At 37.5% G+C, this 20546-nt stretch overlaps 1 protein-coding gene across 2 annotated transcripts in view; it reads left to right on the forward strand.

Moving 5' to 3' along the window:
* Positions 1-20546, forward strand: part of Smchd1 (structural maintenance of chromosomes flexible hinge domain containing 1) — a 112637-nt gene that overhangs the window by 87805 nt on the left and 4286 nt on the right. For both annotated transcript variants that reach the window (XM_050166206.1, XM_050166207.1), the window contains 12 exons: positions 185-316; positions 580-732; positions 5179-5305; positions 5449-5568; positions 7002-7087; positions 8665-8787; positions 9755-9945; positions 12059-12168; positions 12304-12374; positions 16292-16463; positions 19177-19335; positions 19912-20026. In XM_050166206.1, coding sequence (XP_050022163.1) covers positions 185-316; positions 580-732; positions 5179-5305; positions 5449-5568; positions 7002-7087; positions 8665-8787; positions 9755-9945; positions 12059-12168; positions 12304-12374; positions 16292-16463; positions 19177-19335; positions 19912-20026 — 1559 coding nt within the window. The remainder of the gene's footprint in view (positions 1-184; positions 317-579; positions 733-5178; positions 5306-5448; positions 5569-7001; positions 7088-8664; positions 8788-9754; positions 9946-12058; positions 12169-12303; positions 12375-16291; positions 16464-19176; positions 19336-19911; positions 20027-20546) is intronic.

Genomic DNA, 20546 nt, shown 5'->3' on the forward strand with positions numbered 1-20546 from the left:
CTGGTTAAGCAAGGATTTTTATAATGTGATTTTTCGGAAAAATTAGGATAGAATAAACTTATTTAAGAAATTAATGGAATTTTCGAGGATAAAATTTTATTTAATATATGCAGTCCTTTGTCTCCCCCCGAAAGAATATTCATAAGAATGCATTGTCAATATGAATGTTGCTTTTGTTTTTAAGGTTATAGTTGATGTTCTGCCTAATCAGCCTATGAAGTTGGTTCCTGACGTCCAACCTGCTACCCCAGCTGTTTCTAATGTTCGCTCTATTGCCAGCAGGACCTTGGTCAGAGACCTACATCTCAGTATCACAGTAATGTCTATGTCTTCTTCAAACACTACAGAGTTAACAAGAGGAATTGGCTTTGATATTCGGGTTCAGAGTGGCTATTACAGAGTAGTATCGATAATTCAGTTTAAACCTACAGGAAAAGCTTGAATGAGTGAATTAAATATTTAAAAGCGTTTTTATATTGAGCTCTCAATGAATAGAGACTGTGTCTTGTTTCTGATTTATTTGTGCTCTTCTCTTAGTTGTCGTCTTCTAATTAGCTCTTTCCCACTGTGTATTTTAAGGATAATTATGGTAATCATACTGGAATGGACTTGGTTGGCACTGTAGTAGCTACCATTAAAGGTTTTAATGAGGAGGACACTGACACCCCACTCTTCATCGGGAAAGTTAGGACACTTGAATTTCCCTTTGTGAACGGTTATGCTGAAATCACGGTAAGCTTCTTAGATCTTTTCCAACTTCCATAACACCCCTATTTTTTTGTACATAGACCTAGGAAGATTTTCTGATATTTTATGTTTAGTGCAGTAAATCTAAAAATCAGTTGAAATATTTGTGACTTTGCTATTACAGTTGGATCCAGAACCATCATTACTCAGATCTTCCATGTGGGATGACAGATTTCAATTATTGTGCTGATTTTTCAGCTTTAGTGACAATATAATGTTTGTTGTTTGTCATAAGGTTACTACTATTATACAAACAGAAGCAGTAAAATAAAGGTTAGGTAAAAACTTAATAAATTATTAGCCTGTCATTTTTTTTAAATAAAATAGTTTGTCTTATAATTTTAAAAATGCAGTGCTTAAAAAACTGTATAAGTAATTATTACATTTTTAACCTTCAGAAATCATGGTATCTGGCCGATTACTGCAAAGTCATCTAAAGATAAATTATGCACATTAGTATAGCATAGTGCTTTCAACATATAATGGGGGATATTAAGTTTTTGAATTTTGTTAATGTAATAGGATTACGCTTTTGCAAGAATTTTCTAGCTAGTTTACTAGATATACCAAATATAGATATATCAAAAGATATACTTCTTTGTTAAATAAAAGCCTATGTCATTAATAAAGTGACTACACATATTTTTATCAGTCCTTGGTATAAATTTATTTCCTTTCCAAGGTTTATTTTTTATCACTGATGTTTCTTCTATGTGTTGATTTAGAATGGTTGGTTGGTAGGTATATAGATAAATTGATACTGATTTATAGGTTGAGCTAAGAAATAACTAGAAAGAGAAGTGATTGGTCATAAAATAATATACACATTTTAAATATTGTATCATCATTGCAATTTGTAGTTTACATTTCTACCAAAACTTTGTGTGTGGCTTTTTTTTTTTTTTTTTTTTTTTTTTTTTTTTTTTTTTTTTTTTTTTTTTTTTTGCGAGGAGGGTGTTCATCTTTTTGGGGGAGAGTGGTTTTCAGGATGACCTTGACCTCATATCTTTTTGCTGGGCACTGGGATTACAGGAATGTGCCACCACACCAAGTACTTCTTACTTGTAACATTGAATATAAAAAGGTCTTTTTTTAAATTTTAATCAAATTTGCAATTTATTTTTGTGCGCATGTTGATGTAGGCTTATAAACCTGACAGAGGGTCAGGGTTGCTGGAACAGAAAAGGTTGGCATTGTCTCTGATACAGACTGAGGTTAAGGCCATTCTTGGGAAGTGAGTGTATTGAGATTCTTTATCAAATTTTAAGTTTAAAGTGGGCTGGTAGTGGCTGGGGTTGTAGCTCTTATTGGAGCACTCAATTGTGAGGCCCTAGCTTAGAAGTATTCTTTGTTAAAGATTGGACAGTGCTAGTTTTAAGTATTTGTTTTATTTTTAGATTTTTTTTATTTGTCTATTGTTGGTACATACATTGTTTTTGTTTTGTTTTCCTTTTTTTTTTTTTTTTTTTAAATCTTTGACTTAGGAGTGGAGAGATGGCTCAGCAGTTAAGTATGGTTACCTGGTCTTTCAGGGTACTGGAATTTAATTTCAAGGTCACAACCACCTATACTCCAGCTCCAAAGCATCCAGTGCCTCTGTCCCCTGTAGGCATCTGCACTCGAGTGTGCCTACCTCCTTGCAAATGCACACAGTTACCTACACATAATCAAAAATAATGTTAATTTTTTCTTAAATCTTTAAACAGGCAAAAAAAAATTCATTTTGATCCTTTTTCCAATTCGTTAATTTTTTTTAGAGTCTTTATTAAGTAGTTCAGTGTATGCCAACAGTGCCAATAGTACCTTTTCTTAGTTTTTTTTGTTGCCCATCCTTGCATATAATTCATCTCAAATATTACATTATTTCAATACTCTAGCTTGTAAATTGGGAGTCTCTCAGCTGTCTCTATCCCAGAGACTGTTGGTCTGTTGGGCAGTGACTGGCCAAAACATTTTCATTAATTGAAGTGTTACCAGCATTCAAAAGTGTCTAGTTTTTGTGGAAAGCTCTGTACTTGTAATTTTTTATTTGTAGTTGTGAGATCTAAAGAGTTGACATTGCCTTGAATTCTTTTAATTGGCTGTTCTTCCCAGTCTGTTGTGTACCGTGGCGCTTTGAGTGTCTTCCTGTGGAGGACAAGTGTCAGCTGCCTCTGCTGTCAGCTCTTCATAGCTGTTCTAGTGCAATGGAGAGAGGAAGGGGAGCTTCTCCTACACCAAAATGAAAGTTAGTCATGAAAGCCACACACCTTTTTTGGGTTTTATTTATTTACTTTTTTAGGAAGGAAGCTTGTGTAACATGGAAAATGAGCTGGTGTTGGAAGAGCACACCTGATCCCATTTCCCTTGCACCTCCCTTTTCTTCCCCATGTGCATTTGAAATGGTTCTGCCTGTTAGGACAGAGACTTAGCTGTTTCCCAGAAGCTGCGTATAAAATGTAAACTTGATACATCTGGATTTTCCCTCACCACCAGAGGTCCTTACTGTTCCTCTGAGTAAATAGCAGAGTCTTGCCTGACTTGGCTTCCACATACCCAGTACCAAATGAAGGAGAGGAAGTGTTAGTTTATGTTTGTTTCAGGTTTGTTTTGGTGGCTGAACGCTAGGAGTTGAACACTGTGTCTCCATTCTTTACTACTGAATACTACTACTCCCAGGCCATCATTTTCAGGAATATGTAGGAAACACTGACCAGAATACAGCTAGTATTTGTATGAAATGTTTCACATATACTTTGTTTGAAATAAAAAAATCTGTTGTTGTAATTTATCAAATTCATTAGTTGTATCATTTTATAGTCTATATTATTTGCCTACATGATCTGAACAAGCCTCATTTTCATTCCTGTGTCATGTATCCATCTATTCCTATCCATATAGTATATTTTACTACATTACAAATTAAGCTTTGTAGTAAGCATGTCATAAACAGTTAAAAGAAGTAACAGTGTGTTGATTAAAAACAGAATTAAAAGAGAAGTAGCAAGGTGTTGATAATTTTTGACACTAGATCATGGGTATCAAAGTACTCCCTACCAGAAAGAAAAAGTTTAATGATAGTAAAAGAGGGTTTGTCTTGTGTATGGCTACGCATATATCAGATTAATACGTTGAGCTTTTTTTGAAACCCGACAAACTGCAAAATCTATTTTAAAAGGCATTCTAGTATAAGGATAAATGAGTAAAAAAAATGAGTAATTTTTTTGATCATAGAAAATAAGTAGCCTTTAAAAACAAAAAGGATGGCCTTGGTAATGCCCAGGAAGCTAGTTAAAGCTAGTTATTAGAGTGAAGTGGTGTCCCTCACCAGGGAGATTGTGTTTTTACACATTGCCGATGATGAAAAGGTAAACTGATATAGCCTCTTCCCTCTTTTTAAGGGAAATTTGATATCTAATAAAATAAACTTTTAATTAGCTATATTTCTCATCCTAGAAAACAAATTTGCAAGGGAACAATCAGTGATTTTCTTATTAGGGAATCTATTTCTTAGGTTATTGTAAAATTTTCAAACTAAGTCTTCCCCACCCAAAGACTTGAGTGCTGTAGTGTGGTTTAACTGTATTATTCATAAATATTTTAAATTGGTAACATTTTATGAATTGCCATTAACAAGTCAAGTGTAAGCAGACAAGTGCAAGTATATGTTATTTCTTGAATAGAAACTACTTTTATATGTCCTGTATAAAAATTGCTGATAGCTTTTAAAATCTGTGTTGAACTGAGAATTGACTTATTTGTAACTTATGTTCTTTAATTTTTGAGAAACAGAATTGTAATTAAGATTATAATTTTATGTTTTATGCCCCATAGTGTTCTATTAGTTAAGGGTGTTTTTAAATTGTATTCTATTCTGAAAAACAACCTAAGGTCTCTTTTTACAGAACTAAAAAATACATTCAAGTTAAAATATTTATAATTGCATCAGTTGCTAGTTATATGTTTTGATCTTAAGCTCAGGTATACTTTTGTGACTTGAAAAAATATAAAAGTTAACAAAACAAGTCTTTAAGCATTTTCAGGGGCCTCTTGCTCTGTCCCCGTGGGATTGGTCTCCCATGGTAACAGCTGTAACTTAAACTGAGTGTTGTGCTTTGCGTATTTCTTTGTGTTTTTTTTTTTTTAACTTTCACTCCACAAGCTGTTTTACCTCGCCTTAGCCTAAAGGTTTGGGTACAGATGGAGTCCTGAGAAATAAGACTCTGTTCTGATTGCCCACTCTGTGTCACTGTCGCGTAGTGGTGCTCAGTGCATCATTGGGTCCAGTCCTCTCGAAGGTAAGACAGTGGTAGTGATGGTCTGTTACTCTGGACTCAGCCATTGTCCATGTTTGCATTGTCCTGCTTGTTTGGTAGCCGTACGACAACACATGTAACACTGGAATGTCTCTTTTTTAATTCTTGTTTTTCTCATTCCCTTTCACTTACACAGACTCTAGTGCTGGCGGAAAACAGTCCTGGAAGGGATAGTACTGAATATTTTATTATCTTTGAGCCTCGACTGTCAACTTTGTCAAGAACATTAGAATCCTATAGCCTGCCATTTATGTTTTACAATGGTAAGTCTTAGGGATATAGGTTAGTAAACTCTGTTGTTAATGGAGCTTCAGGTACCCTTGCTTTGCCTTCTGTATGCATCATATTACGGCATTAGAAAAGTCAGTTTCTAAGCTATTTAAATTATCTGAAATTTTTTTCTTAGATGTTAAAAAGCAGCAACAAATGGCAGCACTTACGAAGGAAAAGGACCAGTTATCTAGGTCCATCGTTATGTATAGAAGTCTCTTTGATGCCAACAAGCAACTTGTTGATGAAATGAAATGTAAGTCACCCTGTGTGTGCAGGTAATAATAAAGCATTGTCTTTGAGCAGGTGAGGTGGGCGAGACTGTCTCTCTGTCTGCTTGAAAGAAAAGGGTGGTAAGGATAGTTGTTCCTAGGTTGTTTGCAGTTGCTAACATGAAGTGTTCCTTACTTTAATCAAGCTTGTAGCAGACTTACACATTTTAAAAATTGGCAGTTTTCCTCTAGAAATGTGGACCTGTGGAAAGTTTAAAGCTTTTGACAATATTGATAACTAATTTATCTAGCTCTAGTTTCTGGCAAAAGATGTCACTAGGGAATTGATAAGTGATCTAATTCTTAGTTTTAATCATGAGCTCTTTGTATTTTACATACAATAGTAGCATGTGGGCCCACAAGCACTGAAAATGGAATATTTAATTTATTCTTCCATTAGTCCAGAAAATGTTTGCTGTCTTTTAAAATGATATTCATATGCAATTAAAATAAGACATTTGTTAAGTTGTACCATGTTGCCTGTTTTTCATTTGTCAGATGTTTTGTTATAGGTTTTAACTTGTGTTAGTTTTATACCTAACACACACACCCTCACCCCCCGCCCCTTTTCTGAGACAGGATTTTTCTGTGTAGTCCAAGAAATCCTGGAACTCACTCTGTAGACCAGGTTGACCTCAAACTTCACAGAGATCTGCCTGCAACTGGCTCCTGAGTGCTAGGATTAAAGGTGTGCACCACCACTGCCTAGCAAAAGGTTCTTTTATTTTGCCTGAGTGTATGTCTGTGCCTCTTGTCTGTAGAGACCAGAAGAAGGTTTCTAAATCCCATGAAACTGGGGTTACAGGCAGTTGTGAACTGCCATATGAGCACTGGAATTTGAGCCCAGGTTGAATGTAAGAGCAGCCAGTGCTCTTAACCATTCATGTCAGTTGTGTAGTCTGTTTGTAGCTTGTTAACTGTACTCTGAGAGCATATCTGCAGTTCTGTAGCTCACGTGTCCATGTGTGCGTGTGATGCCAGAGCATCTCCCAGTACATTCATTCTGTTTCTCTTGTCATGTATCATTGAACCTTGGGATTTATAACTTAATTGACCATGATCAACTATCAGTTTTTATTTTAATATCAAACATTAAAAGGAAAAAGTAGTTGTAAATTTTTAGAAAGGTATATTTTAGGTACTATTTAAGAAAGCAAAACAAACAACAACAACAACAACAACAAAAAAAAAACAAGGACCTGGACAGATAGCTCAGTCGTTATACACACTGGCTGCTGTTCTAGAAAACCCGGATTCAGTTCCCAGCATCACATGGCAGCTCAGAACTGTCTGTAACTGCAGTTGCAGGGGCCCCAACACCCTCATGCAGACATGCATGTGGACAAACCACCAATGCACATAAAATCAAATAAAATCTTTAAAAAAAAAAAAAAGAATTTTTTCTTTTCTATTTTAGGCCAAGTTGAAGAAGCAAAATTAAAAGAGGTCCAGCTGCGAAATGAACTAAAAGCATGTAATATTGATATTCCTACAACACAACAGGTATAATTTCTAAGTGTATATTAAATTTCTTTATTAAATTCAACTACTATCTTATTAAAAATTCTATAGACTTTTTAACTTTATGTAGTGTGTGCTGTGTGTGTACATACATGTACAATGATCTACACATGAAAGTTAGAGGACAGCTTTTTTTTTTTCTATTTTATTTTTTATTTTTACTACTAGTTTTCTACACAATTAATATTACTTTAATTTCTCATTGTTATATGTTGCCGGTGCTGCTATGCTGTGGTCCCAGGGAGCTGCTCACATTAGCTGCACTTTAAAGATAACATGGGAAAGTGGTGTTAAATGTGTGTTTGTGGGCAGAGATGCCTGAGAGGATACAGTATGCTCCACAATGAGTGATTGTTGCTGACGGACTTGGGTAGGTGTGGCCACCTTCTTGTCATCCCGCCTCCAGGAAGTAGAGAGCGAATCTAGAGGACAGCTTTGGAATTTGTTCTCGCCTTCCATCTTCTGAATTTGGGGACTCAAACTTAAGTCATCAGGCTTGGGAGCAAACATTTGTCCTCTAATCTCTATGTGTGTACCATGGTACATATACATAATACACACACTCAGTATGTTTGATTGGTTTAGTTAGTTATTTTGTGCATATGAGTGTTTTACCTGCATGCAGACTAGATTACCTGGAACTGGGGCCTTGAATTGATTGTGAGCCACCATATGGGTTCTGGAAATTGAACCCTAATCCTTTGCAAGAATAATAAATGCTCTTAACTGCTGAGGCATCTCTTCAGCCCCATGATGTTTTTAAGTAATTCAGAATAGTATAGAAGTCTTCTTAGCTTATTGTCTTCTGTGTGTGATTCAGTTTTAGGGAGAAGACAACTACGTTGTATATTTATTTATGTATATCTTTTCCTGTGTCATGTTTGGTGGGGTTTGTTTTGTTTGCTTTTTGGTAGACAGTCTTGCTAGGGTTCAGACTAGGTTCAGACTCTTTCTACCACCATCTTGTGATTGCTGGGATTACCAATAGACCTGGCTATATTTATATTTATATTATAAATATATTGATAAAATCTTATATTTCATAAGATTTTAGAAAATCATTGAATATATAGCTCAGTGGTAGAGTTTATGGTGTATAAGAGCCTAACTTAAATCCCAGTATTGCCCTTTTTCCTCCTCAAAGAAGGCTTTCTCTCTTTGGGAATATAATTTAGTAATAGAGTACTTTCCTACCATGTCATGATCTTAAGTTTGTGACCAAATGTCCCTGATAGATATTTTCCATCAGTATTAACTATAGTTTTGTTGCTTATAATATATTGTCTATTTTAATAACTGGGCAGTGGTGGTGCACACCTTTAATCCCAACACTTGGGAGGCAGAGGTGGGGGGAATCTCTTGTCAGTTTGAGGCCAGCCTGGTTTGCAGAGTAAGTTTTAGAACATCTAGGGTAACACAAAGAAACCCTGTCTCAGAAAACCACCATAATCAAAGAAAAACAACTTTCTCAAGTATTCCAAATTACTGGTTTTTCACTGTCTTAGGCTGCCTGTTATTAAAAAAAATTGACCTTGTAGATAAATTTTCTTTAATTACAGATACCTCATATTGAAGCACTTTTGGAAAAAAAGATAGCAGAACAAAGTGAACTTAAAAAAAAGCCCAGGAGATCATGCACTCTTCCAAACTACACCAAGCGCAGTGGAGATGTTTTGGGAAAGGTTTGTGATTTAAGTTTTAAGAAATAGTTCATCGTTGTTACTTGTTTTGTTTAAAATGTCTGTCCTCCCTCCCGAGCCCAGTTCTGAGGGCTGAGTCCAGATCCTTGCATACACTAGGCAGCATTCTCCTACTGAGCTACACCGCCAGTCAGCACATCTGTTTCTTACTTTTTCCCATTAGTACCTTATAAAGTTAGAAAACCAGGGCAGATGCTATGATATGTCTATGGTGAAATAAAAGCCTTATTTCTAGACAAGTTTGTGATACCAGGTCAGAGAACAATAAATGGTAGGCCTAATTTTACCAACACAATGCCTAGATTTTAGAGGTGCGGTAATTTCCCAATAGGTTTAACGCAAGAATGCTTGTGACCACAGCAAGTATTTGTCAGTAAGAAAATGATTTGTTCTGATTCTCAATAAAGCAATGCTATTTATTTGTAACATTTAAATAGCTTAAAGGTATTTTAAATAATATGCTTAATGAATCTTGAACCTCTGTTTTTATTGCATATCTTTAAGTGTACTTCATGATTACCAAGACCTTCCCTATTGGAGACATTGAAGTGTAAAATAAGTGTGTGTTTAATTAGTTGACAAACTTTGCATTATTGTTATTTGCTTATTTTTCAAATTTGCTATTGGTTAATCTATAGAAAATTTTTCTAAAAAATTAACAGAATAGGCAGTTTGATGGATTCCAGTCAGTGTAAATTTTCCAGCTTGAGGAATCTTGTTTTTATTTTTAGTTTTCTATTTGTTTTTCTTTTTGTGTAGCTTGAATTAATCTTAACCTCTATAATCCTTCTGTCTCAGCCTGCTAATTGCTGGGGTTGTAGATGGATACCAAAACATTTGACTGATGTTTCTTTTATTCATGTTTTATTCTTATTGCTGTTCTCTTGTGGTAAAAGTTTTAAAAATTGTTTTTTTTTTTTTTAATAAATTCCTGTTAAAATGGCTTCAGATCGCACATCTAGCACAGATTGAAGATGATCGCGCCGCAGTGGTTATCTCTTGGCATCTGGCAAGTGACATGGACTGTGTGGTCACCCTGACCACTGATGCTGCACGCTCTATCTATGATGAAACGCAAGGTCGTCAGCAGGTGTTGCCCCTTGATTCTATTTATAGGAAAACTGTTCCAGATTGGAAAAGGTTAGGAAAAAAATAAGAAAGTTTGTTGTTTTGTAGTGCTTGGGGTCAAACCCAGGGCCTCACACATGCTGAATACAAGTTAAACTACCTTCTCAGTAAGCCTTTGAATTTAAATGATGTGAATTTTATTGACATAACAGACTTGTGTTTGAGTTCCTACTTTTCTTTTGACATTCTAACTCATAATCCATTACAAGCCTTTACCTACCATACTGCTATTAAATTTGTACTCATTAGACAGCATAGGAAATCAGCACATCAAAATAATTGTGTTGATAAGGACAATAATTGGTGTGTTCAGGTGTATGCAAGTACACATGCACATGTGTGTGTTTGTATGTGTAGACCAGGAGTGGACCTTGGGTACCATTTGTCAGGAGGCATTCATCTGTTTGTGAGACAATTTCACTAGCTTTGGGGCTCACAGATTCTGCTAGATTGGCTAACTAGTGAGCTTCAGAGATCCAACTGTTGCCACCTGACTGTACCAAGTTCTCTCTCCAACCCTAAAGGTAATACTTTCTATGAGAAAACATTTCCATTGAGGAATGCCTATTATATCTTTGTAATTGCTGAAGACCCAGTGGGCAGGTGCTAGAGAGATAGCTCAGTCAGTAAAGACATTGCACTGTCATAAAGAACTGGGTTGGGACTCCCAGTTGAAAACCAGATGTGGCGCACATCTATCTATGATTCCTTTGCTCAGGAGGCAGAGCAGGAGAATCCCTGAAGCTCATTGGTTAGCTAGGCTAGCCAAATCATTGAGTTCCAGGTTAAATAAGAGATCCTGCTGAAAAAATAGAGTAATCGAGGAAGCCACCTGACCCTGTCCTTTGGTCTACACACACACCCGAGAATCTTGTGCTTATTCACAAGAACTATACAAGATCAAGATCAGACCAATCTACATTCTAGCATGGAGGAGGAAGGGGCTCACACGCACCCATGTTGTCAGGGTTTCTGTCCAGCCCGATTCCCACAATTGTTAAGACCCAAAGGAATCACACAGAGGTCTACATTATATTATAAACTGATTGGCCCATTAGCTCAGGCTTCTTATTAACTCTTATAACATATTAGCCCATTATTCTAGTATATGTTAGCCCCATGACTCGGTACCTTTTTCAGCGAGGCAGTCACATCTTGCTTCTTCTGTGTCTGGGCCAGGACCACAAAGGAATGGGCTTCCTTCTTCCCAGAATTCTCCTGTTCTCATTGACCCACCTCTACTTTCTGTCTGGTTGTTCCACCTAAACTTCCTACCTGGCTATTGGCCAATCCGCGTTTATTTAAAATATAATTGACAGAATACAGACCATGGTCCCACACCACACCCACCCCTAGTTGAGGACCTATTGACAATTAATGGATTTGGAGGCAGGAAGAGTCACTTTTCTTTAAGGATGTGGCCCTGTTAAGTTGACCACGCTCCGTGGATATAACCCTACACCCATGAATATATCGACAACAAATATTGGACTTGGTGGATTATATTAAAAAAGAAGGTAGGCAGGAAGAGGATCTGGGAAGAGTTAGGGTAAGAAGTGTTGCATGTATTACATTCTCAAAATAATTATAAAAATACTAAAACTTAATATAGGCAAGAATGAATTTGATGTTTAGGATTAAAGTTTGCTCTAGTATGTTGGCTCTGTTATTGTTTAGTATCCTTATACTCCCTCTGAGGAAGATGGATTTCACTTTTTGTTGTTGCTTTGTTTGTTTGAGACAGAGTCTCTGTGTAGCCCTGACCATCCTGGAACTCTCTGTAAATCCTGCTTTCTCTGGCTCCCAAGTGCTGAGATTAAAGATGTGCACATAGATTTAAACACAATATAAGACAGGGAGAGAAGCATGTAAGAATAGGCCTATAGGACATAGCACACGATGTTTGCTGGGTTGTTAAGAGAGTCACTATAGCAGATCCTCATGGCAGTCGTCATTGCTAGGAAGAATGTGTGATCACTTAGGAATATGATTTGGGTCGTATAGGTGGGTCACGTGTCACAATATGCATATATTTATTTTTTCTAAGTGTATTCATTGATTATAAATAGTTATGTATGCTTTACTTAGTACTTTTTTGTTATTTTGTTTTTGTTTCTAAATTTAGACCTCTACCTCATATCCGAAATGGTAAATTATATTTTAAACCCTTTGGAAATCCAGTCTTTGCCCGAGATTTGTTAACATTCCCAGATAACGTTGAACACTGTGAAACAGGTAAAAGACTGTTACTTCATTTTGTTCAGCTGTTCATTTGTGATAGAAATCTAAAAATTGTTAACTGTGAAAAATTACATTCTTATAAATACTACTTTCATCAATATTTATTTCTGTATATTTTGATGTTTTTAGTTTTTGGTATGCTGTTAGGAGACACCATTATTTTGGATAATCTAGATGCAGCCAATCATTATAGAAGAGAGGTATGTACTTTATTTTTTTTTGTCAAGTCACTTTATTTAAAGCACTGGGAAATAAAAAGAAGACATCACACAGCTATATTAGTATGGCGACTTAGCCAAGCCTATGCCTAGACCCAAAGTCTGTGCATCTCAGCGAGCTCCTCGCGGAACAGCTGCTCACAGGCTTTCTGCTTTCACTACCAGTTGCATTTCTATGCACATTCTCCTTTGTTTCTTTTACCCACGCTGTACTCACACCCATATGTTTGCTTGTTTGTACACTGTAGGCTGGGGATCCACATAGACAGAGAAAATGTGTTTTATTTTGCTTTTTCTTTGGGTGACCTTGCTTAATATTTTGAATTCTTTGTAAGCCTACCTATTTTCCTGAAACTTTTGATTCTGTTTTCTTTCTTTTCTTTTTTTAAAATTTATTTTAGAGCTAAGTTGTGTGCTAGATTTTTTTTGGGAGGTGGGGAGGGTCATTCATCTTTTGGGCAACATGGTGAGCTCTAGGCCAGCCTAGCATGTACTGAAGAAACACAGTGTGTCATACCTAAAGACCGCATCATCAGGTTAGAGCAGTGCTCTCTGCCTTTCAATAGAGCTCCTCATGCTGCTGTGACCCAACTATAAAATTACTTAGCTGCTACTTCATAACTGCAGTTTTGCTAGTGTTATGAATTGATATGTTACCAGTGTGGATCAAAACCCAAAGAACCACTAGATCATAGAGCCAAGAGCCTAATGGGTTTTAGCATAATGACTTTGAGAGAACACGCTTCTCGTTTCTTTGGACCTTTGAAGGCAGCTATACTCACAAGCACTTAACATCTTTGGAAGAGAGGAGTTTGCCATTGTATGTGTTCTTAATTGTTGCATAACAAACATCCTTTCGGTTCATAGACTTTTGTATTAGTTAAGGATTTTTTCTTTGGTTTTTTGTTGTTGTTGTTTTGAGACAGAGTTTCTCTCCATAGTCCTGGCTGTCCTGGTATTTGCTTGCTTTGTACACTAGGCTGGCCTTGAACTTTAGAGAACCACCTGCTTCTGCTTCCTGAGTGCTGGGAATAAAGGTGTGCACCACCAACGCCTGGCTCTACCAATTTCTTTTTAATAAGTCATTTATATTTAATAAGTCATTTATAATTGTTTCAAAGCTGAATAAAAAAGATTGATCAATATCTTAGTAACATTGTTAAGTTTCAGTAGCTTTGTTATTTTTCTTTCAAAATTTTTCATGCTTTTATAACAACATTTCAACTCTTGATATTACTCCTTTTCAGTCTCTCCAACAGTTATAAGTATTCTCCAGATTTGTTCAGTAAACAGTTCACTCTTAGAACCTGACTGTATGTTTGTTGATAATAGTGCAGTAAGGTAGGATCATGAAAATTGAAGAAAAAAATGACGGTAATCTTTTCAAAATTGTCACAAAAGAAAGCCCAGTTGTTCTTTCTACTTGAGACTTACAACTATCCCCTCCCATATTGTGTTTATCTTCTAATAAGGGCATAATAAGTCTGTAAATCTAGGTGTTTGTTACTGAATATGATAATATATCCTTAAAACTGACTGAGCATTGATAAATGGATGGTATTTTGTGTGTGTGTGCACATATGTGCATATGTATATGGAGGACAGATGTTGACAGATGTCTTCCTCAATTGCTTCCCCACCATTTTTTTAAAACAAGACTTCTCACTGAACCTGGAGCTTATCAGTTGACCAAAGTAACTGACCAGCAAGTCCCAAGAACCCACCTCTGCCCTCCCAGATGTGTTGTTTACAGATGTGTGCCTCTGCACCTGGCCACTTAAAATAGTCTTGGGAACCCAAACTTGGGTCCTCTTAGCACAATCTTTTCTGAGTGACCATCTCTCCAGCCCCCATTTATCTGTCTGTCAGTTTTTGTGATGGATGTTTTGCCTGCATATATATCTGTGTACCACTTTTATGTCCAATCCCAGAAGAGTTTAGAAGGGTATGTTAGGGTCCATGGGATTAGAGCCACCTATGGGTCCTGAGAATTGAACCTGGATTCTATGGAAGGACAGCTGAGCCATCTCTGCAGCCCCAATCCCAGTTACTGTCTTTTATGTTAATCATTAGAAAGCACATAAATCCAAATAAAAACCAAGAATAAATCATAATTATTTCTTTTACCAAGCAAGTGTCTTAGTTAGGGTTACTGTTGCTGTGAAGAGACACCTTGACCATGGCAACTTTTATAAGAAAAACATTTAATTGGGGTGGTGGTGACTTACAGTTTCAGAGGTATAGTCCATTGTCTTTATGGAAAAACAAGACAGCATGCAGGCAGGCATGGTTCTGGAGAAGTAGTTGAGAGTCCCACATCTTGCTGGCAACAAGAAATGGTCTCTGACAGTGGGAGTAGCTTGACAATATAAGCAACCTCAAAAGCCAACTCCCACAGTGGCACACTTCTTCCAGCAAGGACACACCACTCTAAGAAAGCTACACACCTTCTAATAGTGCCACCTGCCTTCAGGGGACATTTTCTTTCAATCTTCCCGCCCCCCAGTAACTTTGAATCTGCAAATTCTTGGCTCACTAAATATAAGATTTTTTTCAACTAAGCCATGCATGGTAGCATGTGCTTGTAGTCCTAGCCCTCAGCTGGCTCAGAAGAGGAGTGTGAGGTCAAGACCAGTGTAGTCACATGGTCACACTACACATACAGCAAAACAGAACAGAAATGGGTGATTACTTGAGTTATTTTATTGCATGTTAGGCTTTTTTTAAAGCTAGGTTCAAATACATACGTACATACGTACGTACGTACGTACGTACATACATACATACATACATACATACATACATACATACATACATAACAAAACTAAAAGTGCCAGTTTTCTGGAAGGGCTCTAGGAAGTGCCTCTGGGATTGTGTTTCCTCACTTTTTTACTCCTATAAATTGTATATAATTTATGTAAATATTTACTGTTAGATATTTGAAATGTGCTGAATTATAGTGCTCTTGAGTCACATTTGGGGTAGGGTGCGCACACTGGCCAGAGAAGGGTGTTAGGTATGGTGCTGCAGTTACTGTCCATCCAACTTTTCTCTTGAGTCGGGGTCTCATTGAACCTGGAACTTGCTTTTGGGGGGGGGGTCTGACTGATCAACAAACGCCACTGATCCTCCTGTTTCCATAGCCTCCCACCCCTCACAGTAGGGATTGTGAGTACAGCCACCTTACCTGTTTTATGTGGGTGCTGGAAATCCAGACTCTAATCCTCATGCTTTTTTTATGGCAAAACATTCTTACCACTGCATCATGTCTCCTGCCCCCTCAGTCACTTGTTAATGTGTTCTGTTTCACTGTGTGGATGTGCTACAATGTATGTAACTTACTCAGACATGTTAGCTTACTGGATTTCATGAAGACTGTTTGAGTACACATACTTGTAATTATTTTGAGGATTTAAATGCTTGTAAGAGGAATTACTGACAACTCCTTCAGAGATCATGAAATGCTAAATACAGTGAGATATTTTTATTCTAATTGGCGAGCTTAGTTCTTGGCTCCTTCTCCCCCTTGTTGTTGAAGCCAGCGTTTGAAAACTGACCGGTGGGCTGGAGAGATGGCTCAGTGGTTAAGAGCATTGCCTGCTCTTCCAAAGGTCCTGAGTTCAATTCCCAGCAACCACATGGTGGCTCACAACCATCTGTAAAGAGGTCTGGCGCCCTCTCTGGCCTTCAGGCATACAGACAGAATATTGTATACATAATAAATAAATATTTAAAAAAAAAAAAGAAAAGAAAACTGACCGGTGCTCTGCTTGTCTAGGGACTTCACCAGTCCATTTTCACACACCCTTAGATTATAAATTATGTCATTTATTTCTTTACTTGCTTTAAAGCAATCGGAGTTGGTTTCTTTCTAATTGGTATCTGTGTGCCGTCAATAGGTTGTTAAAATCACACACTGCCCCACATTACTGACCAGAGACGGAGACCGTATTAGAAGTAATGGGAAGTTTGGGGGCCTGCAGAATAAAGCTCCTCCAATGGACAAACTTCGGGGAATGGTCTTCGGAGCTCCAGTACCAAAACAGTGTATGGTCTTGGGGAAAGAAATCGGTAGGTTAAATATGGGGTGAGTTTTTGTTTAGTTTATTTGCATTGTTTTAAGACAGAGTCTTGTGTATCTCAAGCTGGCTGGGAATTCACCATATAATTTAGTATGGCCTTGAGTTTATTGACCTCCTGTCTCCACCTCAGGCATTTATCACAGCACACCTAGTATCTGGTGCTGGGGACTGACCTGAGGACCTCGCGCATGCTAGGAAAGCCATCTGCCAACCAGGCCACAGCCCCAGCTCCAGAAGATAGCTTAGTTTTTCCTTTTTCCTTCTCTTTCATTTTTTTCTTCAGATGACAGAAGTATCTCTTCAGGATTTCCTATTATTTATCTTTCTGTTTTGTTTTGTTTTTAGTGCTGGGTGGTCAAACCTGGGGTCTTACGTTTGTTAAATAAGCATTTTACTACCGAACTACATCTGAATGAGTATCTAAATGCAATTTCTGATTTGACTTAACATTCTCTTTATAAGGGTTTATGTTTTCAGAATCTAATGTGACAAATTAACCAGTAACCAATATAAATAATGTAAAATACTTTTGTTCTTACAAAAATCTATTGTATATCAAGTAGTTGAAATACTACTTCCTTTGAAATAATACTTCTTCCTTTCTTTATTGAATTATTAAAAGAGAGAGGTAGTTCAGGGAGTAAATAGAGTACTTATCTGCCTTTTTTTTTTTATTATGTAGTAAGGAATATTCTGCCTTGTTGAATTAACAGTTTGTCAGACAATCATTTGTTTTTGTCTCAGTTCATTCATTAAGAGTTTTTGAGCCAGCCATGGTACTGTGTACCTGCACTGACTACTTGGTAGACTGAGTCAGGAAAGCTCACTTGTGCCTATGAATTTGAGATTAGCTTGGTTCAAATAGCAAAACCCTATCCAAAAACATATTTTTCTCCTAATGTATATAATATGGACCCTTCACCACTTCTATTATCTCCCAGCCTCCTTCAGGTCATCCCGTCTTATCACCTGAATCTGCTCTGAAGTGCGTGCATACTCAACAGGAAGTCCCTGCATGCGATTACCTTATAGATTCCTGTTTTTAGTTTATGAAGTTGTACTGTGCATGACTATCTATATTTACTACCCTCAGTAATTTCTTAATTTTAGCCTTTTTTATAGGTATCATAAAATTTGCCTCTCCTTTTGGGGGGGGGCGGGGGTTAGAGACAGGGTGTAGCTTTGGAGCCTGTCCTGGAACTAGCTCTTGTAGACCAGGCTGGCCTCAAATGCACAGAGATCTGCCTGCCTTTGACTCCCGAGTGCTGAGATTAAAGGCGTGTAACACTACCACCTGGCTAAAATTTGCCATCTTAACTTCATTGTATAATTTAGTATTAAATACTCAAACTTTGCTGTACAGAGTATCCCCCAAAGTACATTTTGCAGAACTGAAACTTAGTATCTTCCCATCCCTTTCTCCTTTCTGTATCATTCTACTTGGAATTCTCTCTATGAAATTGACTATTCTAGATAACCCATAAAGGGGAAGTGTGTTAACGTGAGGTCAGGGCTCATCCACTGTAGCAAGTGGTTGAGTTTCCCTTCCTGGTAACAAGAGTTGATCCTCCACTGTATTATGTGTATCATAGTTTGCTCAGAATAAAAATGGGGCCTTGAGGCGTCAGGCAGGCCTTGGGTGTCTTCCGCTCGCTCGGGCCAGAGGAAGGTAATTTTTATTTTATTTTAGGTTTTTCGAGAAAGGATTTCACTGTGTAGCCCTGGCTGTCCTGGAACTCACAGAGATACACCTGCCTCCCTCTGCCTCCTGAGTGCTGGGATTAAAGGCATATGCCACCAATGCCTGACGAAAATCACACTTTCACATACAAAAAAAACTTAAATCCTCATGAATGCTGGGATTAGTAATTGGTCATCAGATATGGCTCACACGTAGTTTTAAAACCTCAGATAAGATGAGAAACACCTTAGACATTGTGTGTACGAGTCTAAGCAATGAGAAAAGTGATTCTAGAACCATCTAAACTGTAGCCACTTAAAACTGGACAGGGTATAGAATATAATCTCTGCGTTATTTAATATCTAGTAAATCATACAGATAGGCAATAATAGTCTCAAAGCTGAGTAAAAGGAGTTTTGTACGGAGTAAATGTTCTGAAAGCCACATGCTTTAGCAAGTGTGTAAAGGGCCTGTTTGTTGAAACAGTGGCTCGGTTCACTTGCTCCCTCTTCCCTTTCTTCCTCTTGTGTAGTGAGAACGTGCATGAGGGCTTACTGTCTGCGCAGCAGCAGTTAATACTGTGTTTTATTACAAGTCAGGGGATAGTGATTTTGGGCATTACTATTGAGTGTTCTTCCTCTTTCATATCTTCTCTGACTGTCTGTGTTGAGTAGTAGTGAATGCTTTGTGTCAGCCCGCATGTAAAAATGTCCAAGCACTTTCATATAGAAAACTCTAGGTGTCTTGGGTTGTGATTCGGTGGGGTGGCATTTGTCTAATATGTTCAAGGTCCTGGGTTCTAGCCCCAGAACTACAAAAAATGAAATAAAAAGAATGGAGAGTGGTAATTGAAAATTCGTTCCTGATCCAGAAATAAATTCAGTCAAAGAAAATTAAAATGTAACTATCAGGTGTTGTCTCTACTATACTTGTTTTTTTTACTCAGTGATGCTGTTCCTTTTTCTAAAACATGGATTTGTTGTGACATTAGCTTTTTATTTAAATATCTGCTTCTTTGCAGATCTTATTCAGCAGTACCGCACTGCTGTGTGCAAGCTGAACACTGTGAACAAGGATTTGAGCAATCAGTTACAGTACCTTCACACTCCTGATATGAAGAAGAAGAAACAAGAACTTGATGAACAGGAAAAGAGTCTGAAACTAATAGAGCAAAAGCTCGGTATATGTTTACTTTCTGTTAACTTCATGTTTGACAGTAGATGACCAGTCCAGCTTGAAAAGAAAGACTGCAAATGATTCAGAACTTGACCTGATTTCTGAACCACCGCGCTCTCTGATAAATGCTTAAGACTATTCTCTCAGGAATAGTGTCTGAGTTAAGGTTTCTGTAGCTGTGGTAAACACATGGCCAAAGGCAAATTGGGAAGGAAAGGGTTTATTTCAGCTCCCAGCTTACAGCCAGTCATCCAGGGAAGCCGGGGCAAGAGAGGCCATGGAGAAACACTTCCGACCATCTTGCTTCCCATGGCTAGTTTAACTTACTTTTTTCTCTAACATAGGGCTGCTTAGAGGTGACACCACCCACAGTGGCCTGGGTTCTTCCACACCAAGACAGTGCCCTACAGACATGCCTGCAGGCCAGTCTGATGGAGGAATTCCCCAGTTGTAGGCCCCTAATCCCAGCTGGCTCAAGTTGATATTTGTTAGGAGATTTTTGGTATTGTTCGTTGTTTTTCATAAGTTACTGTATATGTTTGCTTTTCCTGTTCTCCAGTTTGTTCCCTTTTCTTCACAGGTATGACTCCTGCATGGAAGTGTAATGACTCATTCTGTCACTCACCAAAAATTGAGTTGACAGAGTGTCCAATTCCTACAAAAAGAATGAGAAGAGAATCCACCAGACAGAATAGGTGAGCATATTGTGACCCAATTACCATTGGTTAGTTTATCAAAACCCTGTGTTGTTGTACTTTCAAATTATTGTAGGTTTATTTCTAAATTTCCTGAGGTAGATTTGTATTTTAAAAACAAAAGCAGGTTTGGGGTGATAACTTAGTAATACAGGGCTTGTCTGGTGTGTGAGCTCCTCCAAGTTTTGATCACATGATATTTCTGTATTTTATTAGGTCACAGAATCATTGTACTCTCTTAGGAAGTCTCATTTTCTTAGTGATGCTTTACTGTTTGGAAATGTTACGTGTTTTTCTGTTACTGAAAGTCACTAGAGAATGAAGTTGCTTTTATGTTTGGAGTGAGTTTCCGTATACTGCACTCTATTTTGGAATCACCAATTTTTAAAATAGTAGTATGTGCAGCATGAGTTCTAATTGGTCTTAATAAATAAAATCTGGAATCAGATATTAAGGGGTGAAAACTGAAGGATCAGAGAAGCAGTGTGGACAGCCACTAGGGAGACCTTTTACCTGTACG

This window comes from Alexandromys fortis, unplaced genomic scaffold, assembly GCF_014885135.2.
Source record: "Alexandromys fortis isolate MF-2015 unplaced genomic scaffold, M_Fortis_MF-2015_v1.1 scaffold_143, whole genome shotgun sequence".
NCBI lineage: Eukaryota > Metazoa > Chordata > Mammalia > Rodentia > Cricetidae > Alexandromys > Alexandromys fortis.